This window comes from Phyllobates terribilis, unplaced genomic scaffold, assembly GCF_046119375.1.
Source record: "Phyllobates terribilis strain yellow unplaced genomic scaffold, ASM4611937v1 Scaffold_10__3_contigs__length_209671492, whole genome shotgun sequence".
In the NCBI taxonomy this organism is placed as follows: domain Eukaryota; kingdom Metazoa; phylum Chordata; class Amphibia; order Anura; family Dendrobatidae; genus Phyllobates; species Phyllobates terribilis.
Genome location: NW_027362770.1, coordinates 35,676,123 through 35,702,927, shown reverse-complemented (window position 1 = coordinate 35,702,927; position 26,805 = coordinate 35,676,123). Strand labels below are relative to the sequence as shown.

General features: G+C 40.8%; 1 protein-coding gene across 6 annotated transcripts in view; it reads right to left on the bottom strand.

Moving 5' to 3' along the window:
- Positions 1–26,805, bottom strand: part of GABRA1 (gamma-aminobutyric acid type A receptor subunit alpha1) — a 301,016-nt gene that overhangs the window by 96,496 nt on the left and 177,715 nt on the right. For all 6 annotated transcript variants that reach the window (XM_073649525.1, XM_073649526.1, XM_073649528.1 and 3 more), the window contains one exon: positions 18,481–18,624. In XM_073649525.1, coding sequence (XP_073505626.1) covers positions 18,481–18,624 — 144 coding nt within the window. The remainder of the gene's footprint in view (positions 1–18,480; positions 18,625–26,805) is intronic.

Genomic DNA, 26,805 nt, shown 5'->3' with positions numbered 1-26,805 from the left:
AGGGAGCGCGCGCGTGTGCGCCCTAAGCACAGTGCCCGGGAAGCTACGCGTGCCGGCAGCAGAAGCAGGAAGAGGAGAGCTGGAGGATGCCGGGCAGGGAGCGCGGCGGTGAGAGGGACGGCGTCTCTGCCTGGCAGGGGGCAGAGACGCCGATGCTACACCACGTTTTCATTGTCACTAAAAAGCTCCTCGATTTGAAGACCTTATCCAGTGACTTCATTGTTAATTTGCCCACAGCTATTCTCCTACTGAAGTCCTTTACAACTTCCAGTTCATCTCCTTCCATCTCAAATGTGTCCCAGTCTTATCTGGCAGTAGTCAATATGTATGTCTACTTTGTGTTGAGTAGCAGATCCATGTTCGAGCTTTCCATCATGACACTCTGTAATAAGTCCTTCATTTTCTCTATGCTTATTGCTATCATTGTTGTATCATCTGCGTATTTAAGATTGTTGATTCATCCAGCAATTTTGATTCCATCTTGCTTTTCATCAAGTCCATGCTTCCTGAAAATAGCTTCTGCATATAAATTGAATAGAAATGGTGACAGCATGCAGCCTTTGTCTGACGCTTTGCTTTACTTTGAACCATGCCGTGTCGCTGTGTTCTTTTCAGATTGTTGCTTCTTGGTCGATGTCAAGGTTCTTAATGAGGCTGATCAGATGGTTTGGGACACCCATATTCTTCATGGTATTCCAAAGTCTCTGATGATCAACACAGTCGAAGGCTTTGCTGTAGTCGATGAAGAAAAAATAGATCTACTTGTTGTATTCTTTGGCTTATTCCATTATACATTTAATGTTAGCAATCCCATCTATTGTTCCTCTGCTATTTCTGAATCCTGCTTGTTCCTCTGGCAGCTCTTTGTCAAAGTAAGGCTTTAAATATCTTTGTAGGATCTTCAGTGGTATTTTTTACTGGCATGAGGTATAAGTGCAATAGTTTCCACAGTTGGCAACAGCTCCCTTTTTGGAATAGGAATAAACACAAATCTTGTCCAGTCCTTGGGCCATTTACAAGTTATCTGTATCTGTTGACACAGGCATGTGATGACATCAACTCCTGCTTCAGAAGACTTCATTAGCTGTTTTGGAATATTGTCACATTCAGGTGCTTTGCTAATTGACGAAAGCTTTATCACAGCAACGACTTCGTTTTCAAGATGTTCGACTCATTTCCAGTCTCAGTTTCTTCCCATATCACGGAGTCGTTCTTGTAGAGGTGTTCTGTGTACGCTTTCCATCTTTCCTTGATCTGTTCTGGCTCAGTTAGTTTGTTCCCGTTGGCATCCTTCAGCAAGCAAATTCTTGGTTGATACTTTTGTAGTACCTCTTTCTTTGAGCTTTAGGTTTGCCTTACGTCTTCTGCCTCTTGTTTATTGTCTTACTGGCTTCTTCAGTAACAATAGTCTTTATATGTGTCAGATATGTTGGTCAAATCAAAGTTGGAAAAGGCCTGCTGTCTAGTCTGTTAACGCAGCTTGACTCTGAGCTGTGCTGTCAAAAGTTAATGATAAGTTTCACAGTCAGCTTCTGGCCTTGTTTAGCCGGTAATTATCGATGACCTCCATGTTTGGCAAACACATATGTAGTCAATCTGATCTTATCAGAATCATTCAGTAATGTCTATTTGTACAGTGATTGTATGTGATTTTGGAAGAAGGTGTTTATAATGGACCGTTAATTTGTCTTTCAAAAGTCAATGAATCTTCTTCCAGCTTTGCTTTGTTCACTGGGTCCTAATTTTCCAAAAACAGTTCCATGTTTGACGTGGCCCCTTTTGGCATTCAAGTTTTCCATGTTAATCAGTAAGTCTTATTTTGGTATCTTGTCGATTTCCTCTTAAACTTGATCGTAGAGTAGTTTAACGTCCTCCTCATCTGCATCTGTTGTTGGTGAGTAGACTTGTATAACTGTGACAAGGATTAGTGCTTTTTGTAGTTGTATTGAGATGACTCTATCACTTTTTGCATTATATGTTAGGACAGTGCCAGCTAATCTTTGGATTAGAATAAAAGCGACACCATTTCTTCTTCAGTTATCACTGACAGAATAGTAGATTCAATGACTGTAAATGCTCACATTGAGTCCAACTTAATTAGACAATTTTGAGTCAAGTCCTGTTCTATCCATTTTGACTTTGATAATGTCTAGTTTATCTTGGCTCATGGTTCATACATTTCAAGTTCCGAACTTTATGTGATATCTCTACAGCTTTTGATCTTTTCTTTCGACCAGCAATATCAGCACCAAGACGTCCTTGTGGCTTTAATCCTGGCAAGTCATGGAGCATAGCTTATACTAAGGTCGACCATCAGCTCTTCCCAAGTAGCTTGCTCAGTGCCTTCCAACCTAGGGGTGCATCTTACAGCACTGTATTGAATTCCATTAGTTGTACTCTCCATCAAGTTTTCTTGACATAATAAAGAAGTAGATTGTCAGGCCTTTCTTTTGCACAGTAATGTGGCACCTATGAAGGAGTCACACTGAATCAGTGTTGTATGTGATCAAGATAAACCGCCACATCACGCAACTTCCTGCTGCTGATGCTGGGCAGTAAGACACTGGCAACAGGTGTTGTTGCTGTAGATTAGTTGGTTAAAGCGCCTGTCTTGTAAACAGGAGATACTGAGCTCGAATCTCAGTACTCCAGAATTATTATGCAACTAAATAAAAAACATAATTTTCTAATCTCAATTGTTTATTTCCAACTGTAAAAGTGAGAATAATGACCAAACAACTCAAAATGTACAAAAATACATTAGTGACATTTAAAAAAAAAAAAACGCAAAAAAAAATTATCATTGACCAATATAGCTACTCTTCTTTTTAACATCAGTCATAAGCCTTCCGTTCATGGAGTATATCAGTTTCTTAATCGGTTGACAATCAATTTTTTGGCCACCACCAACCACAGCCTCCCAGACACTGTTCAGAAGTGTTTGGTTTTCTTTCATCGTAAATCTCCTAATTAAGAATAGCCTACAAGTTCTCAATAGGGTTTAAGCCAGGTGAGGAAGGGGACATATCATTATTTTTTCATCTTTTAAGCTCTTACTGACTAGCTAAGCAGTGGAGTACTTGAAATTGCAAATGTTTTCCTGTACCACCGCTTCAAGAAAGTGTCTTCTATAAATTAGCAGTCAGTTTGATGTAGATTTTGAGTCCATCTTCAATCTAAAAATGTCCAACTAGCTCATATTTGATTATACCAGCCCATAGCAGCACCCTATCTCCAGATAGCTGGCATCGGGGTCGAAGTGGAGGTCTGTGCCACATACTGATCCAGCTTCAGGACCATATATCTCTTCCATTAAGAGTCACTCTCATCTCATCAGTCCATAAAACCTTTGAAAAAAACCTGTCTTCAGATATTTCTTGGCCAAGTATTGACATTTAAAGTTATGGGTCTTGTTTAACGGTGGTCAGGTTTCAGCCTGCCTGACCTTAGCCATGTCTCTGAGCACTGAATACCTTGTGCAGCTGGGCACTCCAGGGAGGTTGCAGTTCTAGAATATGACAGCAGTGGAGGATAAAAGGTTCCTGGTTTATTCACATTTGATTCTTCTCAAATCTTTGGCATTTAATGTGCATTTATTTTTCTCAGCACGTTTTTTACAACCCTGTTGAGTATTTGCAACAAAACTTTTGAGGGTTCTCCGATCACACCCCAATATCTTAACAATTTCAAGAGTACTGCATCCCTTTGTAAGACTCTGGCTCATTTTGTCTGAGGGAAATGAGTTACCTAATAATTCTGCACACCTTGAAAAAGGATGTTGTATCCTTAGGCCACGCCCACCTCATTACACAAATGCACATCACCTGATCTGCTTCACCCATTCAACCATTCAAGTTTATATAGCTTAGAGTTGGAATATCTGCATAATTTTCCACATAGTGAAGAGCATTTGGCAGTTTCCAAGCTTTGTAAAAGTAGTATCCATTGCATCTGTCTTGAATTTTGGTCAACTGAACCTAGAAAAGCTGATGATAGAATTGGATCAAACAGCATTCACATTATTACTGAGGCTGACTGGAAAATTCTATTACAAAAAAACTTGACCATCAGAGTTGACATAGCATCCCTCTCTTAACACAGGTTGAACATTTGAGAAATAAGTGGCAAATGTCTTAGGATTAGGTACCTGAAAAACTGAACTTTCTTGACATGGAATAATGAATGGAGAGAGTGAGAGGGTTTATGCTGCTGTTTAAGCATTTTTTTTGCTTTATACCATAAGATGCACCCCAAGATTTAGACAACAGAAAATATGAAAAACATTTTTCCTATTAATAAAAACTTCCCTGGTGGTGTAAAGCAGAGGGGTCGTTATCACAAATTTTAATGCACAAAGGTAATAAATCTATTGTTAACATAATTGTTTTTGTTTTTATGTCTATTGGTATATATTACATTTGTTTTCCCCACATTTAAAAAAACCTTTGTGTGACAGACAAGAGTCTTTTTATTCTGTGTAGAAACTTTTCTTCTTTATATTTTGTTAAGGTGGTTTTAGGATCGGCTGTCTTAGTATATTGATACAATATGCACACTGGGTTTGGAGTGCCTGTTAGAACGCCGGGTGCATTATATAGTCATGCGGTGGAAAGCATGGCCCCCCAGGACTGAAGTCACTAAATTCGAGTAAGACTGAAAGCCCAAAGTGCAAAGTGACCAACGAGGGGTGACTCTGGGGTGCCTTAATTTGCTCATATTAGGAACCCCACAAGTATTTGCACACGCACTTCACTTTTCATACTTATTGAGCACAAATTCTTTTATGGGTCTTTTGGCCTTAGGATGAAGAATTTCTAAATTCTCGGTGAAAGGTTTGGCCAGTATTAAACCAGAAACACCTTCATTATTTCTTTTTATTTGTGTTTTTCACTGTCTCTCCATATTCACGTATGTTCTTTTGTCATTAGGATTTGTTAGGATGTGGATCCCTTGCAGGTTCCTCTTTTGAAAGGTCTAGGGTAGGAATGTTAAGGGGACAGTTGCAAACAACTTTATTATAATGGAACGCAACCGAACCCGGGGTCCGCGGTGCAGCCCGGTGGACTGCGGCCAAACACCTTCCGGGAGAGAAGGAAACAACCAACTTAAATAGCAATCCCCTCCGTGTTAAAGCACACGGGAACAGGAATAGGAATTCGCACTATCTCCGTTAACTGCACGGGAGATGTGCGATAAATAATATATCTGTAGTCCTGTTGACGGCACAGGGACCACACTGTTGGCGCTAGGATGCGTGTGTGACTCACGCCGGAGAATACGTGCCCTCAACCGGCATGCTATCGGACTGAGAAGTATCACTCCATGTGGCCTACAGGAGGTACCGGGAATAGGGTGTCTGCAGACTGCTCGGGGTGTAAGGCGACCGCTTTGTCAGACCCAGGCAGTCAGATGAAGCTACCTGCCTATTTCATCTAGCCTGCCTATTTCCGCTAAACCTGCCTGCAGAAACTAAAGCACACGTGGAGCCCAAGAGACCAAGCGTCCACACAACACCATCACTGCTCAATGATCAGAGCGTGCCACCATGTTTGTGGGCGGACCTTTTAAAGAATAAGCCCTGCCCACCGTCGCACCATTGGTGACGTCACCCGCGACCAATCAGGTGGTGCCAGGTCACCGAATCAGCTCACTCCCAAACCACCAATCACGGTCCGCCATGTCACGGGCATGCCCAGTACAGAGAATCCTGGACTTAGGCTTCAGTAGCCCTGTCTCCCTCCGCAACCTATGCTTCATGTTGCTAGGCACAAATATCCAAGAGACAACCTGTACATCTCGTGGACCAGATAGGCATTGGGACTAACAATGATGCTGAGCAGCATCAGCCCCAGCTGGACTGGAATGGGAGGCCACAGAAGGTTCTGGACCCATTTCAAATCCAGCAAACGCCCGACACCTACCAGGGAACATGTGGAAATTATGTTCCACTCCCACCTGACCCAGGCTCTCCTTTCTTGGGAGGAGAGATGACAGAAGATGGTTCCCAGTTCTCAATTGGGTGGGAACTCAGGCAGATGCTGGGAGTAAGATTGGGTCTCCTTTGGCTTCAGCTAGAGAAGGCCACTTGTCTCTGACCCTTGCAGTAGCCTTCCGGCTGGGAGGGATCGGTTATTGGGGCCTTTTCTCTTGTTAGAGAGGGCTGCAATAGACCACATCCTAGTGCAACTTTTTCTTGTGGCACTTAGTCACTTTTATAAGTGCACTCAGGTTTCGAGTATGATTTCGGGTTTTCAAAAAATATATACACTGCTCAAAAAAATAAAGGGAACACTTAAACAACAGAATATAACTCCAAGTGAATCAAACTTCTGTGAAATCAAACTGTCCACTTAGGAAGCAACACTGATTGACAATCAATTTCATATGCTGTTGTGCAAATGGAATAGACAATAGATGGAAATTATTGGCAATTATCAAGACATCAATAAAGCAGTGGTTCTGAAGGTGGGTACCACAGACCACATCTCAGTACCAATGCTTTCTGGCTGATGTTTTGGTCACTTTTGAATATTGGTTGTGCTTTCACACTCGTGGTAGCAGGAGATGGACTCTACAACCCACAGAAGTCGATCAGGTAGTGCAACTCATCCAGGATGGCACATCAATGCGAGCTGTGGCAAGAAGGTTTGCTTTGTCTGTCAGCGTTGTGTCCAGAGGCTGGAGGCGCTACCAGGAGACAGGCCAATACACCAGGAGACGTGGAGGTGGCCGTAGGAGGGCAACAACTCAGCAGCAGGACAGCTACCTCTGCCTTTGTGCAAGGAGGAACAGGAGGAGCACTGCCAGAGCCCTGCAAAATGATCTCCAGCAGGCCACAAATGTGCATGTGTCTGCATAAAAAACTCCTTTATTTTTTGAGCAGTGTATATAGACACACAGCTCTGCTACTTACACTATGTATATATAGACACACACAGCTCTAATTCATGCACATATAGACACACACAGCTCTAATGCATGCACATATAGACACATACACAGTTCTGCTACAGATATTTATAGACAAACACAGCTTTGCTACATGCACACTGCATGCACATATAGACGCACAGCTCTGCTAAGTTCACATTTACACACAGACACACTATACATTATCAAATCTTGCAGTTCTTGATCAGGATCTGAATGGAGTCTGCATGAGCTAAGCAGCTGAAGGATCTCCCTCCCGATTAACTTAAGGACATTTCAGGTCATGTGGTCAGACACATGACTAGAAAGGTCCTTAAATTAATTGGGTGGGAGGCTCTTCAGCTGCTCAACTCCTGCAGTCCCTGTTCAAGTCATTGTAAGCTTCCTTTCCTGTTCTGCTCCAATCACATAGATCAGTGTGGGACACGAGAGAGAGCAGGTCTCTCAGTGATAGGGAAGGATGTTATGTCTGTGTTCTCCTCCATCATAGGAAGCTGCCTTCAGACTATAAGACACACAGACTTTTTAACAAGAGTTTTTCTAGTTAAAAGTTGTGTCTTATAGTATGAAAAATATCGTAAATGAACAAAAACTTGGGTCTTCAAGTGTATAGATATATATATACAGTATATATATATATATATGTATTTATACATATATATATATATATATATATATATATATATATATATATATATATATATATATATATATATATATAGAAACCTGACCAGCACCTCCAAGTTTGAACTGATGCCATCTGCCGTAACTATAAATTATATCAAAAGAATGCAGCAGCACTAGCACTCCATATGGCCAAGATACGTCTTAACAATGAAAATAATGAAAATATTAGATCTTAACTGTTTTGCTTAGTAACAAGTACTTACAAACAATGAAGGTTTTTAGCGCATAAATAGGCCAATTCATGTGTGCCCATCAACCATGGCCCCTGATGGGTAACTACTCTGCCTAACATGCCACTCCTCCCATTAACCAGCAGGTGTTGTATAAACAGCTCTGCTTGCCCTTTAAATATAGGTGTTTTTAGCCCATAAGAAGGTATGTCTGTCTGTTTAGCTGTAGGCTTGTAGCCCAAAAGTGGCATGTTAGACAGAGAAGTTACCCATCAGGGGGAGGTTACCTTGCCATGGTTGATGGGCACACATGAATTGGCCAATTTATGCGCTAAAAACCTTCATTGTTTGTAAGTACTTGTTGCTAAGCAAAACAGTTTGGATCTAATATTTTTATTATTTTCATTGTTAAGACGTATCTTGGCCATATGGAGTGCTGCTGCATTCTTTGGATATATATATATATATATATATATATACAGTACAGACCAAAAGTTTGGACACACCTTCTTATTTAAAGATTTTTCTGTAATTTCATGACTATGAAAATTGTACATTCACACTGAAGGCATCAGAACTATGAATTAACACATGTGGAATTATATGCTTAACAAAAAAGTGTGAAACAACTGAAAATATGTGTTATACTCTAAGTTCTTCAAAGTAGCCACCTTTTGCTTTGATGACTGCTTTGCACACTCTTGGCATTCTCTTGATGAGCTTCAAGAGGTAGTCACCGGAAATGGTCTTCCAACAATCTTGAAGGAGTTCCCAGAGATGCTTAGCACTTGTTGACCCTTTTGCCTTCACTCTGCGGTCCAGCTCACCCCAAACCATCTCGATTGGGTTCAGGTCTGGTGACTGTGGAGGCCAGGTCATCTGGCGTAGCACCCCATCACTCTCCTTCTTGGTCAAATAGCCCTTACACAGCCTGGAGGTGTGTTTGGGGTCATTGGCCTGTTGAAAAATAAATGATGGTCCAACTAAATGCAAACCGGATGGAATAGCATGCCACTGCAAGATGCTGTGGTAGCCATGCTGGTTCAGTATGCCTTCAATTTTGAATAAATCCCCAACAGTGTCACCAGCAAAGCACCCCCACACCATCACACCTCCTCCTCCATGCTTCACGGTGGGAACCAGGCATGTAGAGTCCTTCCGTTCACCTTTTCTGCATCGCACAAAGACACGGTGGTTGGAACCAAAGATCTCAAATTTGGACTCATCAGACCAAAGCACAGATTTCCACTGGTCTAATGTCCATTCCTTGTGTTCTTTAGCCCAGACAAGTCTCTTCTGCTTGCTGCCTGTCCTTAGCAGTGGTTTCCTAGCAGCTATTTTACCATGAAGGCCTGCTGCACAAAGTCTCCTCTTAACAGTTGTTGTAGAGATGTGTCTGCTGCTAGAACTCTGTGCGACATTGACCTGGTCTCTCATCTGAGCTGCTGTTAACCTGCGATTTCTGAGGCTGATGACTCGGATAAACTTATCGTCAGAAGCAGAGGTGACTCTTGGTCTTCCTTTCCTGGGGCGGTCCTCATGTGAGCCAGTTTCTTTGTAGCGCTTGATGTTTTTTGCAACTGCACTTGGGCACAATTTCAAAGTTTGCCCAATTTTTCGGACTGACTGACCTTCATTTCTTAAAGTAATGATGGCCACTCGTTTTTCTTTACTCAGCTGCTTTTTTCTTGCCATAATACAAATTCTAACAGTCTATTCAGTAGGACTATCAGCTATGTATCCACCTGACTTCTGCACAACACAACTGATGGTCCCAACCCCATTTATAAGGCAAGAAATCCCACTTATTAAACCTGACAGGGCACACCTGTGAAGTGAAAACCATTTCCGGTAACTACCTCTTGAAGCTCATCAAGAGAATGCCAAGAGTGTGCAAAGCAGTCATCAAAGCAAAAGGTGGCTACTTTGAAGAACCTAGAATACAAGACATATTTTCAGTTGTTTCACACTTTTTTGTTAAGTATATAATTCCACATGTGTTAATTCATAGTTTTGATGCCTTCAGTGTGAATGTACAATTTTCAAAGTCATGAAAATACAGAAAAATCTTTAAATGAGAAGGTGTGTCCAAACTTTTGGTCTGTACTGTATATATGTATATATATATATATATATATATATATATATACATATATATATACAGTGGTTAAAGTATTCAGACCCCTTTAAATTCAGACCCCTTTAAATGGACAGCAGGTGACTTAAATATGAGTGTCTGAGCAAAGGGTCTGAATATTTATGACCATGTGGTATTTCAGTTTTTCTTTTTTAATAAATTTGCAAAAAATTCTACATTTCTGTTTTTTTCAGTCAATATGGGGTGCAGAGTGTACTTAAAAAAAAATTAACTTTTTAGAATTTACCAAATGGCTGCAATGAAACAAAGAGTGAAAAGTTTAAATGAGTCGGAATACTTTCCGTACCCACTGTATGTATATATATATATATATATATATACAAAGTCACTGGTAAAGTGATGGACGGGAGATATTTTTCCCTGAGGTTGTCGGCCTCAGTGAACTGAAACCATTAAGTTTTCTCCAGCATGTTATTTGTTGAGAGGGGTTAAGTCCATAGTAAAAGGGAGTGTTTTATTGTGAATGGCCATTGTGAAGGAAGGGAGGCCATTCACCATATCTCCGCCTCAGGGTGTGGTCTGGGGGAGTTTAAATACTCAGATAGCTGAAGCATTCAGAGTTCAATATCTGGAGAAGTAAGTTCCAGATGGGAGCTTGTGTTTGTTCCTGAACTATGGGGAATTTCTGAACTCTCAGCAGGCGAATCCCTGCTACTACAAGGACTGTGTTCTTTGTGTTACCATTTTTGCTTTGTTTTTCCTGTTTTGCCCAGCGGGCTGTGTTTATTTTCAAGGACTAAAGGTTGGTTTATGCCACATTATAACAAACCAGCCAAAGATTTAAAGAGATGGCATACCTGTGTCTACCTCCATGTGCTGCCAAGTGAGCGATCTACCACAATATATATTAGTAAGAGTATCTAATTTTATAGTATTTTTAATTAGTATATTACATATGGAAAATAAAGGTGTCAAATCCATTTTGAAAACTAAGCTATATAAAGTAATGATGAGCGAGTATGTCCTGTTAACCCTTTCGGCGAGCATGCTGGGGCGAACACCGAGTATCTTCATCGTGCTCGGGTGTAATGTTTCAGTCTCTCTGTGTGCATGATTTGTGACTGTTTGACAGCTTTAATACATGTTAGGAATGTCTGTTTCTAAGGCATTCCTTACATGTATTAAAGCTGTCAAGCAGTCGCAAATCATGTACACGGAGTGAAACATAACACCCGAGCACGCTGAAGATACTCTGTGTTCGCCTGAGCATGCTCGCCGAAAGGGTTAACACAACATATACGCTCATCACTAATAGGAAGACTTTTATTAGAGCTAATAGTAGAGAGGTACTAAAACATCACACCCCTAAAAGTTTATTGAATATCATTAGAGGGACAATATGAACACTCAATTACCTTCCACCAAACATCTGTATTCATATACTGTGCCAATGTTGTTTTATACTAGACAGGCCGCTATATAAATATTTGGATTACAATACATTTTATACTTTACATTTGACTACCCTTGAAGGCGGGTAAGCATAAAGTCTACTTATACTGTTGATGAAACACTTTCCCATTCTCATCCAGTGTGCCAATGACAGGTTAAAGCCAAGGATCTGAAACCTGTCAGGTGTAAATGTGGCTTCCATTAACTTAGTCACTTTCATCTGAATGCTGCTCACATTGGAAAAAACTGCATGGTCTGTCGAGCAGGCAAGATATATCGTGTGAGAGGAATGGTAAATGGCTGCAAGGATCATGTATTTCATAGCATTCAACCAGTTGATGAAGCTCATGTTAAATAAAAGCTATGGTACAGCCGGATCAGTGTCAAAGGCTGAAGTTATGCAAAATAAAACAGATCTTTGTGTTTTCATCTAATTGTCTTGTGCTAACACGTTTCTTTCTAACCTTAATGTTGAAGTCTTGGAGTTTACTCAGTATTAAATAAGATCTTCACACAACTTTATACCTGAAAACGTGTATCTTAAACAGACACTACAGCTAAACATGAGCGGATCAGGCAAAACTTGAATTCACCAGTTTGCACAGATTTTCCTGGAATAATCCCGACCCTAGAGCATATCAAATGTAACATGTAAAAAAAAAAAAATACTTAAACTCACTTAATGGTGTGAAAATTGCAAGATTTCATAATTTTCTATATGTATAAATAGCTTTATTTGCAGAAACTGTAAGGTTGCATTAACATGCTTCAGATGCATAGTGGATTTTCCTAACAGATAATACGCTACTTTTTACAGCACAAACATTGTGAATCAGATTTTATGAAATCTCCTGCACATGCTATGGTGAAAACCTGCAGGTAAGTAGACCAATGCAACCTATTTGACGTTCACAGCATGTCGATTTCTTTGGCAGATTTTTCCTGCATATTTTACTCTGCAGTACAGAAAGGAAATGTTTGCTGTTGATTTTCCAATGCAGGAAAAATAATTATATGTCAGGAGTGTGCACTAGATATGCTCCATGTGGATATATCCTAACTAGAGATGAGGGAACCCAAACTGTAAATTTTTGATTTCGTATCGGTGCTGAACTCCGAAGACTGACTTCTCTCGGAAGTCCATTTTACAGTTCGGGAGTTCCGGAAGAAGAGGAAGAGAGAGATTTTCCAGCTCCAAAGGGTTGCCAATGATTTTTATTTGGTTCGAGTTCAAGTTCAGGTACAGATCTGGTACCTGAACCGAACTTTGCACAAAAGGTCAGTCGAACCTGAACATTCATGGGTCCACTCATACCTAATCCTCAGCTCTTCAAATCTAGAGGAATCATAACAAACCAATTACTGAGGATGTATCCCAACTAGAGATGATCGAATCTGCCAAAACTCAAACTTTTTTAAAATCACATGGATTTTACAGGTAATTTTGATTTGCAGCATTATTATTCAATGCAAATTAAATGTTCCTTTCTATGCTCTGGAATCTCTCTAGACCCCAGAGCACAATGAACATAGGATGCAAAAAAATATAATAAAAAATAATACTCACCACACTGCACACCTGCCCTGTCATCCCCATAGGTCAACATCTGGTTCTCCATGTCTCTTCTATTCCCCTTCTCCATCTTGTTTATCCTCATTGACCTCTTCACTCCAGGACTTGGCTTCTGGCTTCACTAAGCCTTAGATATCCCTACGTGTGGTGACGGCATGGCATGCAGTGAAGACGAAAACTATGAACTGGAGTGAAGAGGTGTGCTAAAAGAGGCAGCAAGTTGGGGGTTGGGTGATGGCAGGAGAAATGAGCAATAACATTTTATTTATTTTTTTAACCATTTGCCTGGCCATCTGAAGTTCAGTTAAATGGCATCTGCAGCAGCTCGCCATTTTGCTGAACTCATGCATAGCGAATTGAAAAAAATTCTTTATTCTGGAAAATGCAAATTTTGGAAAACTCAAGGAGAATGAAACATAACATGTCAATTTCTGTACATGAATATTGTTTACATTAAAAGTATTTGATACTCCTGGTATAAGTACATACACTTTATGTGCTTTTTACTTTTTTACAAGTGTTTTTCATGCTTTTTTTTATTATTGAGAGGCCTAAAAACAGAAAACCAATGCCATTCCTTTCTACATAATTCGTTTCTAATGGTATACATTTCTTGCTCATTCTTTGTACATGTATGCATTCGGATGTTATGCGGTTCAATGTGCGGATGGTACCCGGGTCTGGAGAAGAGGAGACTCTCATCCGACCCGGGTACCATCGTACCTGCAAGTAAAAAGAGAATTATAAAGTAAAAAATTAAAAAAATTATTCTTACTCACTAGTGATGAGCGAGTATGTTTTGTTAATCCTTTCACCGAGCATGCTCGGGCGAGCACCGAGTATTTATAGCTGCTCGGTGATGTTTTAATCACTCCCGTGTGCATGATTTGCAACAGTCTAACAGCTTTAATACATGTGAGGAATCTGTAAGAAGCAGACATTCCTCACATGTATCAAAGCTGTCAAAAAGACGCAAATCATGCACACGGGAGCGATTCAAACATAACACCGAGCACGCTATAAATACTCAGTGCTCGCCCGAGTACACTCGGCGAAAGGGTTAATAGAACATACTCGCTCAACACTATTACGCACCTCTCTGGTGGCCCTGGGTCTCCTCCCAGCGGCGTCCTCTCTCCTCAGCGTCCCGTGTACTGGCAGGACCTGTGGTGACGTCATTTAGTCAGCTAATGGTCACACGACCGATGTCAGCGGTCAGGTGATGGTCGTGTGACCATCAGCTGACTAAATGACGTCACCGCAGGTCCTGCCAGGACACCGCGGGACGCCGAGGAGAGAGAATGCTGCCGGGAGGAGACCAGGGGTCCGCCGGAGAGGTGAGTATAAGGTTTTTTATTTATTTTTACTTTTTAATTATTTTTTTACTTTAGATGCAGCATTTGATGGTAGAAACTTCCTCTAAGTTGGTCACACAATATAAATCCATGCCAGTTGCATGGATTTATATTGTGTGACCAACTTGTCAAGCCGTTTTCCAAGTGATGCTCAAAATCGCTTGGAAAAATGCTTGAAAAAAAACACATGCATAAACACATTTAAAAACGTTGAAAAAAACGCTAAAAATAGCATGTAAATTCCGCATGCGTTTTTTCTGCCAAGAAGATGCAGAAATGCTCAGGAAATTTCTGCTTCAAATCTGCATTGTGGGCACATGCCCTTAGCTTACAAGATGGTAACTGAACACCTCCCCAAATGAATCCACTGAGCACTGAGAACTGGAAGCATAGAGGTCACAGCTGTGAACACATTTGCTCATTAGCTTGTGTCCATGCAATAGAAAGTGACCCATCTGGTGCAAAGTACATGTCAATGAGCAGTTCTGTTGTTATGCATGTTTCTTTTTTATAAAATGGATTCAGATAATAAAATGTGTTTGAGCAAAATCTGCATTGTTATTGTATACACTTTACCATTTACATCTAAATAACTACATCTATACTTATGTAATACTGTACAAAATTATTTACCAGATAATTATAAGGATGGATAGTTAAAGTAAAAAAAATAGTTGAGATCAATTTAATTTGTTCAATTTTTTATTTTTTGATATGGTGTTTTACATACTGATCAGTCATACTAGAGATAAGTGGATTGTTTGAAACTCATATTTGCCACTCTGCCGAATTTTACCAAAAGATTAGGTTTACATAGAATAAATATACCATGAATTAGGATACTGAAAATACTCTAATTGCCAAGAAAAGACATGTACAACATTCTGAGGTTTTCTAAGAGTTTACTGAACCTGTTTTGAGCCTGTCTTAAAATTTAGGAAGCACAATTTCAATAACATATAAGCCTGGGATTCAGGATTTTGTTTGAGTATCAAAATCAGTGCTGAGGGGTTTAATACTGCCCTCCTTAATTTCAGTGTTCGAATAAGAAAAATTGCTGCTCTTAAAGTCAATTAACTTACAGGTACACAGATTCCCTTTATATCACTTCAATATTTGGATCATTATTCACAGACTTAAACTTGCACTCCTATTTTCAATGTTCTTCAGCACTAAAGTAGTACACCTTAATAAGATTAGGTATTTTTCTATCCCTATGTGGAATGAGATGTGCACTCTAACCTTCTATCCCTATGTTGCGCAAGCATAAAATGGTGCTCCTTTGCCAGCGTCCATCTTCTATTCAACCTGTATGGCCAGAGGTCATCATTACCCCATTGTATGAGTCTTCAGCAGTGTTTGAAATCATGGCAGGCATTTATTTATTTTTTATCTATCCTCCCAAATCGAATTGGAGACTGTTTGAATGTGCAGAGACCTGCAAATTTCAGAAATTTGACTCAAAGTCAAATTCTGTAGATCCATTAATTCATCTCTAGTCATAACATTAAAATCTCTAGTCTAATATTAGGCAAGCCTTGCTGAATTTCAGCCAAATGAAGCTGCAAAGTCATATAGATTATATTGATACAGTAGATAGTAGACCTAATAGTACTGCTATTATGAACACCAAAATTATTTTTGGGGTGGTGTCCCTTCCAATGTTGCTTTATGCATCAAAGTAGCTCAGAAAAATGTTATAATTCTCATAAATGTTGGAAATATTATTTCATATCTTGTAATTTCTGTCAAGATCAATGACCTTGTATAAGACTTTAACTACATTTAAAACTGTGTTTTATGTTCATTTGAAATGTTTCTAGAAGACTATTCATGGTGACCACCATCTGTGTCCTAGAGTTTCAATGTAATATGGTAGTCATCATGCTGGTACAGAAGTACGTCCTTCTGTCCACTGATTGTTCACTCTGAATTCATGGGAAAAATCTGTCTTTGGTGAAGACAGATTTTTCCATTACTGAAATGGAAGATAACAGCTGGTGATTTTAAAAGTCTATGGATAGGAGAGATGGGAGAATGAGTTAGAGGCAAGTTCTCCTGAAACAACAGTTACAGTTCTCCACAGAACTTTATGAGAACCCTCTTATCTCAATAATGGGAAATCTGCATTCACTTAAAGGGGTACTCCCATCTCCAAGATCCTATCCCAATATGTAGTAGGTGTAATAATAATACTATTAGCAAATACCTCCACTTAGAAATATAGTATAGTATTTTTGATTCGCTATGTCTCTTTTCTCATGTACAGGCAACGCGGGACCTTAGGTATCCATGGTTACGTCCACTAATAAAGTCACAGTTAGTTAGCTAGCTGCTAGTGGTCGTAACCATGGATACCTAAGGTCCTGTATTGCCTGCACATGAGGTAAGAGAGATAGCGAATCAAAAATACTATATTACATTTCTAGTTGGAGGTATTTGCTAATATTATTATTATTACTCCTACTACATTTTGGGATAGGATCTTGGAGATGGGAGTACCCCTTTAAGACAGATTTTACATGTGAATTCAGAATTTTGAAAAAGAAGGATCAATGCAGGAGGAGAAAAAAGCTGATTTCTCTGCTAAGATATATTACAAACTTTCTTATTTTCACGTGTACTATTGATTTATGAAAAAAACATTAATAATTAATGGTTGCTCTTTAGGCAACATTGTAAAGAAGAGTAGGCAAAATTACTCTGGAATGCTGTGAGAGACTTATGAAGTCATACAGAAAACAATTATTTTAAGCTATTGCTGGTGCAGTTTGTTCTACAAGCTATTGATCCATTGGGTGTACTTAAAGAGGTTGTGCACTACTATACATAATGCCCCCATCGATTTAAAGAGTCAAAAGAAGTATTTTTGTAATTATCTTATGTTGTCATTTTTGCCTGTGAGCGGCGCTATCGCTGACCATTAAATAGGCATCATGTGACCCCCGGCTGCAGCCAGGTGTGATCCAGTGACATGCACACCCCATGATTAATGGGCTGTGGGCGGGGTTTCACCGCAAGTCACAGCCAAGCATCCAGCGCGCGCTTTCCCAGCGAATGCAGAGCAGAAGGAAAGCGCATGGTGGATGCTGGGCTGTGACGTGCGGTGAAACCTCGCCCTCAGCCCATCAATCAGGGGGGTGCGCGTCACTGTGTCATGCCTGGCTGCAGCCTGAACTTGTTATGACATCAGCGGATGTCAGAGCCGGGGTCACGTGATGCCTAGTTAGCAGTTTCCTACAACTAAGTGAATGAATCAAACAAACTCTATCACCAGCAGGAAACACCAGTAGGGGAAGGTATTTAAAGCTGCACCCGAAAGCTGATAAGACAGACAAACAGAGTAAATGAAAAACACCTGTTACCCAAAAATGACAGATACAAAGATAACAGAACTAAAACACCCAAGGAAAAGGTGTATCTGTTGTGACTCAGGAGAGAGAGACGCCGACCACAGAACACAGGATTAAGAGTTCGAATCCAAAAGCATGACAAATTTATTAAGAAATAATCTCATAATGATATAATGGACACATTCTTTTCATACTAAATGTTTATATATAATACCTCTCTCTAATATCAGCCGATCCCATTATAATTTTTGTGTGTATATATTTACATTTTGTCTGTATCCTTATTTTTTTTAAATCACTTTACATTTTTCTTGTTGCATAGAAGCAATTTTTCATGCCTAAGACACGGGAAGGAAGGCAAGGTGACATATTCAAGGTCATACGACGGTGCCACATTGTTATAAACTAGGCTCCCTGTTTGTTTTGGTTTACACGGTACATTAAATTGTGTCTCCTTGAAATACACTTTTCTTATTATAATGATGAGTAGCAGTCACATGCTAATTTAACTTCCCAATGAATATTGCGATGCCAAAAATGGAACATGTACATTTCTCAAAACAATAGCAATTTAGCATAAATGACAATTATTTCTAGCAATCTAAACAACCCCAAAATCTACTTCTCTTACTATTTATAATCTGCCCTTTTCATTTTGTTTCAGATGTTGAAAAGGGCATCATTACCAGGATTAACTAAGCCTGAAAATGATAGTATTGGACAATAATTGATCATTAGATTTTCTCTTGTTGCCGTAGCAACTCGTCTGCTGGCGGAGTGAGATTCTATTGCTTGAGACAAGAGAAGTCAATAGGATGTAAAGCGCACAATATGTGAAGGCAAGGCACAAATATTCACAAACCTGTGCTAGATTGAACGATTCCAGACGCCACCGTTTGACCTAGCAGATCATATTGATTTAACCTGGAGCCATCCTCAGCAACTACGACAGACAGTGCTGGTTCTCGTGTCCAGGTGTATACCACTTCTGCTCTTGTATACGCATCTGTATTCAAAGGAAAACTTGATCAGTCCGTACAACACACATATAAAATGAATACAAACCAAAAAGGGGGGCAAATCAGACATACATTTTACACTGTGGAAGCAGATTTTAACTAATTAATTATCTCTGAAGGTTTATCAAAAATGTGTAAGACAACATTTCTACCTTGGCCATAGAAACCATTCTCAATTTAACTTTTATTTTTCCAGAAGAGTTAGGGCTTATGCATATTTCTATGGATATCGGTCTGATCTTGGATCACAATGCATGGACTGGCTGCAGCTCTCCCGACCAGCGCCTGATAGCCTCACAGTAATATATGAAGCTGTCGTGCTCCGGTCAAGAGACCTGTTGCCAGTTCATGCATTGTGATCCAGGATCGGACCGAGATCCATGGAAATCTGCATGAGTTTTTAGAGCAACCTTTTTACCGGGAAAGCCACATTCAGATCTGAAAGAGGGTCACAAGCCACATCCAGACCTAACAAACACACTAAAAAAGACCCACCTACTACAGTTGTGCTCAAAAGTTTACATACCCCGGCAGAATTTTTCCTTTCTTGGCCTTGTTTCAGAGAATATGAATGATAACAAAAAAAAAATTCCTCCACTCATGGGTATTGATTGGGTTAAGCCATTCATCATCAAACTACTGTGTTTTCTCTTTTTAAATCTTAATGTCAACGAAAATCATCCCAACGACCCTGATCAAAAGTTCACATGCCCTGGTGATTTTGGCCTGACAATATGCACAGAATTTGACACAAATGGGTTTGAATGGCTACTAAAGGTAACATCCTCACCTGTGGCCGGTTTGCTCATAATCAGTGTGTGTACATAAAAGCTGAGTGAGTTTCTGGGATCCAGACAGACTCTTGCACCTTTCATCCAGCCACTGACGTTTCTGGATTGTGAGTCATGGGGAAAGCAAAAGAATTGTCAATGGATTTACGGGAAAAGGTAGTTGAACTGTATAACACAGGAAAGGGATACAAAAAAATATCCAAGGAATTGATAATGCCAGTCAGCAGCGTTCAAATTGTGATTAACAAATGGAAAATCAGGGGCTCTGTTAAAACCAAACCACGGTCAGGTAGACCAACAAGAATTTCGGCCACAACTGCCATGAAAATTGTTCGGGATGCAAAGAAAAACATACAAATAACAGCAGCTGAAATTCAGGACTCTCTGAAAAATAGCCGTGTGGCTGTTTCAAGATGCACAATAAGGAGGCACTTGAAGAAAAATGGGCTGCATGGTCGAGTCGCCAGAAGAAAGACATTACTGCACAAATGCCACAAAGTATCTCACCTACAATATGCCAAACAGCACAGAGACAAGCCTCAAAACTTCTGGAACAAGGTAATTTGGAGTGATTAGACCAAAATTGAACTTTTTGGCCACAACCATAAAAGTTACATTTGGAGAGAGGTCAACAAGGCCTATGATGAAAGCAACACCATTCCTACAGTAAAGCACGGAGGTGGATCACTAATGTTTTATGGATGTGTGAGCTACAAAGGCACAGGAAACTTGGTAAAAGTTGAAGGAAAGATGAACGCAATACGTTACCAGCAAATACTGGAGGCAAATTTGCACTCATCAGCCCGGAAGCTGCGCATGGGACGTTCCAATATGACAACGATCCAAAACACAAAGCCAAGTTGACCTGTCATTGGCTATAGCAGAACAAATTGAAGGTTGTGGAGTGGCCATCTCAGTCTCCTGACCTCAATATCATTGAGCCACTCTGGGGAGATCTCAAGCACGCAGTTCATGCTAGACAGCCCAGGAATTTACAGGAACTGGAGGCTTTTTGCCAAGAAGAATGGGCAGCTTTATCACCAGAGAAATTAAAAAACTTCACCCACAACTACCACAAAAGACTTCAAGCTGTCATTGATGTTAGAGGGGGCAATACACGGTATTAAGAACTGGGGTATATTAACATTTGATTAGGGTCATTTGGATGTTTTTGGTTGTCATTAAGATTTAAAAAGAGAAAACACAGTAGTTTGACAATAAATGGCTTCACCCAACCAATACCCATGAGTGGAGAAAAATTGTTTTGTTATCATTAACATATTCTCTGAAACAAGGTCAAGAAAGGAAAAATTCTGCCGGGGTATGCAAACTTTTGAGCACAACTGTATATACAACAGCTTTAATTAGAAAATATTTAAAAGGGGGTTTTTTTGGTAAATATAGCAAGGATGGGTAACATACATGAGCAGTAAGGATACTGGCCCTAGTATTTTCCCTGTGCCTACCCTACCTTGCCGCTGACGTTGACACCCTAAAGAACAACATGGGGCCCCCGTTCAGTGTTGGCTTACCCTCACTGACCCTAATAATCCCTACAAGAAGAAAAAAACACAGTGAAAAAATGGTATATGTGATCTAAAAAACTCTAGCAATGTAGATACAAAGATTGTTGTGTCAGAGGAAACTAATTAATTGTATTATAATGACAGCCAATTCTCCAAATATCTCATGAATCAGTTATTGAACTGCAGGGACATTATTTGATAGTGGTAACATCTAATATCACATATATAGACAGAGTAAACATATTCGCAAATAAAAGTGATGCTGACCTTATTTGATGCCTAATAGTATCTCTGCCTAACTGCAGAAGTTGGCACCCTAAGAGTCTATATGACGCCTCGCTTGATGTTGGCTCACCCTCCCTGATAGATCTTATACAAAAAAGGGGGGCCACCATAGAGAAAATGTGTTTGTTTATTTGGGACCTATTTAGGTATTTGAGTTTTTTGCCACGTTCCAGACCTCCCTCCTGAAGTGGCGACATACTGCTCCTGCACCACTCAAAAGTAGCGAAACCCAAAGTCCCCATTACAGTATAATAACAGCCAAAGCTTTCTCACAGAAAATTACAAAAATTATTTTAATCTACCAGAAAAGATACAGGGACACGCGATCAGTATTTGTGATGAAAGATTACAAAAATGTACTTTGGTTGCTTTCGCCACCTTTATTTGCTCTGAACAAGGACATATTTTTTGCTAAGATAAAATAATGGGCCAAATTTACCACTGAAATTGTGCCGGAATCGTGTTGGGAACTGAGTTGAAAAACTGGAGTAAATGTCATACAGAAGATTTTTTCTGTTTTTTTAAACTCCTTTTAAAAGTATTTTAAGAAAAGGAGAGTGAGGTTATTATATAAACCAGGTTAATAAATGACTTGAGCCACAAATTTTAACCATAATATTGATCTAATAAAAGCCAACCAAATGAGTCTAGGTTGTCTATCAAGATGCACAAAATTGTATCACCCAGTGTGTATCGCTGTGATAAATTTGGCACAACTTTGACCAGTCCCCTTAGTTTTATTAAGTCTTTATTAAAGTAAATTTCCCTAAACAACTGCCCACCATCTTTTGATGGCGGTGATGGTCCCAATTCAGCATTGGTGACTCTAAGGCTGTGTGCCCACTATGCATTTTTCAAGCGTTTTTGATGCGGACTTTCCGCAGCGTAAACTCTTGCAAAACGCTTGGTAATCCGTGCGCCATGATCCCCAATGAAAATCTGCATGTTCTGTGCCCATGCCGCGGAATTTTCCGCAGCAGATTTTCCTTGCGGAATAATCCGCAGCATGTCCATTATTTGTGCGTTTCTGCATGCGGATTTGAGGTTCCAATGCACATGAAAAACGCAAGTCAAAAAGCGTCAAAAACGCGTGTAAAATCCGCAAGCGTTTTTGACTGCCATGACCATGCAGAAACGCTGCAGAAATTTTCTGCTTCATTTCTGCATCGTGGGCACATACCCTTAAATCCTCCTAATGAGGAATCAAAAATTCCTGTTTCTGCAATCTGTCAGGAGCAGGTGGGGTTCTGAGAAGACAGAGGCAGTTTATAACAAGCGATTAACCATTAACCGCAGCATAATAGACCTGATGAGCTCTGGACATAATTTAGGCTACTTAGTGTGAAAATTTAAACAAAATACTATTTAGTATGAATAAAATATGTCAAAATCACTTTTTTCTATATTCACATCACAGGATAAAAGATTGTAGAAATCACAGTCATTTCCATGTTTTCTTAAAAAGTGCTGAAAACTAAAACAATTTCTTTAGCAAAAAACTCAAAGTTAGTGAAAAACAAAATGAAACAATTATTGCAGCTAATTTTTTTTTTTTTTTTTAAAGTCGCCAAACATAAATAAACCTGCTCCATATATTTTTTTATAGACCATATACTTCATCCCCGCAATCCACACATAGATAAAGAACGTTTACCAGTTTAAAAGAATCCCTGGTTCTTTACCTATTACTATCATTTTTTTCTCATATATAATTTATACGTATTCCATAATGACTTATAAACATAATGGTGGGTGATTCATCAAAGCTTTTATGCCAGAAAAGTGACATATAATGCTTTGAAAAGGCGCAGTTTTTGTGCACAATGTGAAGTTAGAAGCAGCTCTGCCAAAATGGGCTGAGGAGGAGGGTGTCAGGGTGGGAAGGGATGTGCCTATGTCCAGCCTTCAAAGACTGCAAAAGTGGTCAGGGACAGAAATGCTATTCAAGTCCCTGACTTGAGTAAGATTAATGGAAAGGCATACAGAGATGCACGCCACTGAGAAGATGAATCAAATTCATTAAGTGATGTGCACCTCTTATTAAATTTGGTGCATCATACTCTAGCGAGCCCTTCATTAATTTCCAATGTCTTCCCTAGTTATGTCAAGACTATGGGGAATTTTCCATAACTTTTTTTGTCTTTCTTTGTCTTTAATTGTCTGTGACCACAATAGGGCAGGGCTGGGCTATGCTTCCTTCTGTTATCAATGTCATTTTTTTGCTCCCCATCTGGTTTCACAAGTTGATCACTGACCTTCAATGACATCATCTCTCAAGGCCTTTTAAGGCCGACTAAGACATGTATGTGTGTTTAAGTATTGGGCAAGCGAATGTTCCGTTTTTGTTGCCTCATCAGGTTTTACAGCTGGCTATCTTCTCTGCAAACCCCTATGATTTCAACAGTCTGCATCTACTTTCTGCCACAGACCTGCTGACTAACTGTTTGTCTGCTGTAAGGATAACAAACTCCTCTCTAGACTTCTTTATGCTTCAAATGCTGCAGCATCCAAGTCCATCTTCTCTTTAAACAAGTCATCCTCTTCATTTCTGCTGCCAGAGGCTATCCATCTGTTGTTGGCTATACTTGTTCAGACTGTTTTTGTCTACACCACTGGTTGTGTGTTTTCTGCTGTGTCCTGTATCACTTGCCTGCCTGCAATACTGATTGCCCTAGGTCCTGGTCATTGCTGTTCCACGTGATGTCCAGAAAGTTCGGCCTTCTATGCCATAGTCCTCAGTGACCAGGTGAGCTCTACACACAGAGATCACCGTTACAGGAAGTGGTGCCATTTGATTCACACATGCCAAAGGAAGTCACTTGTAGCAGAAGCTCGTCAAACAGAAAAATTACCATGTTCCTCACCTGTCCCGGCTGCAATGTCATGCCCTGATCACTTCTCTTAAGGCCGCCTTCCTTTGTAGTAGTCCACCCTTAGGTTTTCAGGTAACCTGGCAAATTATGCTTACTTCATCAGCTTAAGCATGGTACTTGGGTATTAAGTAGCATTGTCCTCAGTTGCCTCAAACTTGCCAGGAGTTTTCTTGATCTTCACGTAGCTCAGCTCCGGTCAGGTGTCTATCCTTTCTTCTGTTATTCCCAAGTTCCATAGCTCAAACAGCAGCATTTTAAAGCTCAGTCCAGCTTACTAGGTGTTGTCCAAACAGTTTATACCAATCAGCAAGCAAATTACCAACTACTTGCAACTGTTCTTGGTGCTGGCCTCTGCAAATAAGGTAATGCATCTCTCGGCTTCTCTTCCTAAAGTGGTTGTGCCAGAATAAAGGATACATTAGAATTTAGCCAAAAATGTGTAAATAAATTTTCATGTTTATGCTTCATTCAAAAAAACAAAACAACTTTTCATCTTCTGAAATGGGCCCCCTAGCATTATTCCATAAGCGAGTTTTATCCATCTATCCCAGTGGTCGATTAGCTGGCCACGCATGCGTAGTTCCTATCATCATAAAAAAAGAGTTCCTCCACCTCCCAACCCCCAGTGTGCACAATGTGAGACGCTCCCCGCATGCGCTGTCAATCCTGTGTGAGCGCAGGGAGCGCCAGTCTGCAATCGCGCTAACACAGCTCTGACAGCATGTACAGGTAAAGCAGAACAATCTCACCCAGATTTCAGAGCTTTGTGAGTGTGGGAAGTGTGTTTCCTATCACAGCACAAGCTTCCCAGCTTTCTGTGAGCACAGGGGGGGTCTCACATACATTGTGCATACTGGGAGTGGGGAGGTGGGGGAACTATTTTTTATGATGACAGGAACTGAGCATGCTCGGCCAGCTGAACAGCCACCGGGATGGACGGATAAAGCTCGCAGACGGAATAACGCCGGGGGCCCATTTCAGAAGATGAAAAGTTGTTATTTTTTGAAAGGAGCATAATTTTTAATAACTGAAAATTGCAAAATGATTTATTTCCACATTTTTTGTTTAATTAAATGTATCCTTTATTGTGGCACAGCCCCTTTAACTGTGGGTAGCATTTGCTACAAGTCGCAGTTTACATGCATCTCTGCTATGAACCGTGGCCTCATAGAACATACCAGATTGCATTTATTTCACTGTCATTGCTGTGATTAACTGCACACACTGCTGGAAGATAACCGTTTTCTATACAGTTTCTGTTCCCATGAGTACCCTCACACCTGGCTCAGCTTCATCTGGTGCTACCAGCTCTGCTTGTTTGTCCACCATTCTGCATACACTGCTATTCTGGCCCTCGCTGATCCTCTTATCATCCATAAAGATTGTTAATCTGAAACATCACCTACAGTCTGAGCTGCTCACCTGGTTTAGAGAACCCACTTCACTAGGTGAGCTCTTAACATACTTTCACCATATTATATGTCATGTTGCATCAATTGCATATTGTTTTAATTCTGAGCTAAGACTTTAAGATTTTAGCAATTTCAGACAAAGCTTTATTTTTCACTTTTTTATGGTGGATTAACTTTTTCAAAAATGTTGCTGCAAGATGTAAGCTTAAAGGCAAATATTAAACACACATCTATCTATATAATTGTCTTATCCCGTCTGTCTGTCTGTCTTTCAGTCTGTCTGTCTGTCCAGGATATCCCGCGTCGCTGATTGGTCCGGCCGCGGCCAATCAGCGACGCGGCATTTCACAAAAAGATGGCGGCCGTTAGCGGCCGATCTGCCGCACGGAGGTGAGCGGAGATGCAGCCGGGAGATGAAGCCGGCTGCTCGCAGCATACGTCCCCCAACCAGAGGCGCCGCTGACCCCCATGTGGCTACTGTCGGGAGATCAGCGGCTACGGCCGCTTATCTCCGGATGGTAAAAGTGACGCCCCTTCCCTCTCCTCCCCTCCTCTACTATCTCCTCCCCTCGCCTCCTGTCCCTCCCCCCGCTCGCTCAGGACCCCGGCACCCGGCGCCATACTTACCCCTCCCCACTCCTCCTCTCCCCTCCCCTCCCCTCCCCCCCCCCTGCTCGCTCAGGAACCCGGCACCATACTTACCCCTCCCCGTGCCTGCGCAGCAGCTCCTGTGTCTTCGGCTGCTGCTGTGTGACGTGTCAGGTCAGAGAGCGCAGTGACGTCTTTACACCGCACTCTCTCCTGACCGGTCACAGCGCACAGCGGGAACATGTGGGCTACGCTGGAGTCCAGAGGAGCAGCTGACAAGTGAGGTGAGTATTGGATTTTTTTTTTTTTTATTATTGTATGGGGCCATAGGGCATTAAAAGGTGGGGTGGGGAAGCGTGACATCGTGGAGGGGCAATTATAAGGGAAGGGGGATGAGACATCCTCCATGGGGCACTATGGGGGAGATGTGACATCCTGCATGGGGTATTATATAGGGGGGATGTGACATCCTGCATGGGGCATTATAAGGGAGGGGGGATGTGACATCCTGCATGGGGCACTATGGGGGGGATGTGACATCCTGCATGGGGTATTATAATGGAGGGGGGGATGTCACATCCAGCATGGGGCATTTTAACGGACGGGGGATGTGACATCCTGCACGGCGCATTATATGGGGGGGAGTCACATCCTGCATGGGGCATATTCTAGAATACCCGATGCGTTAGAATC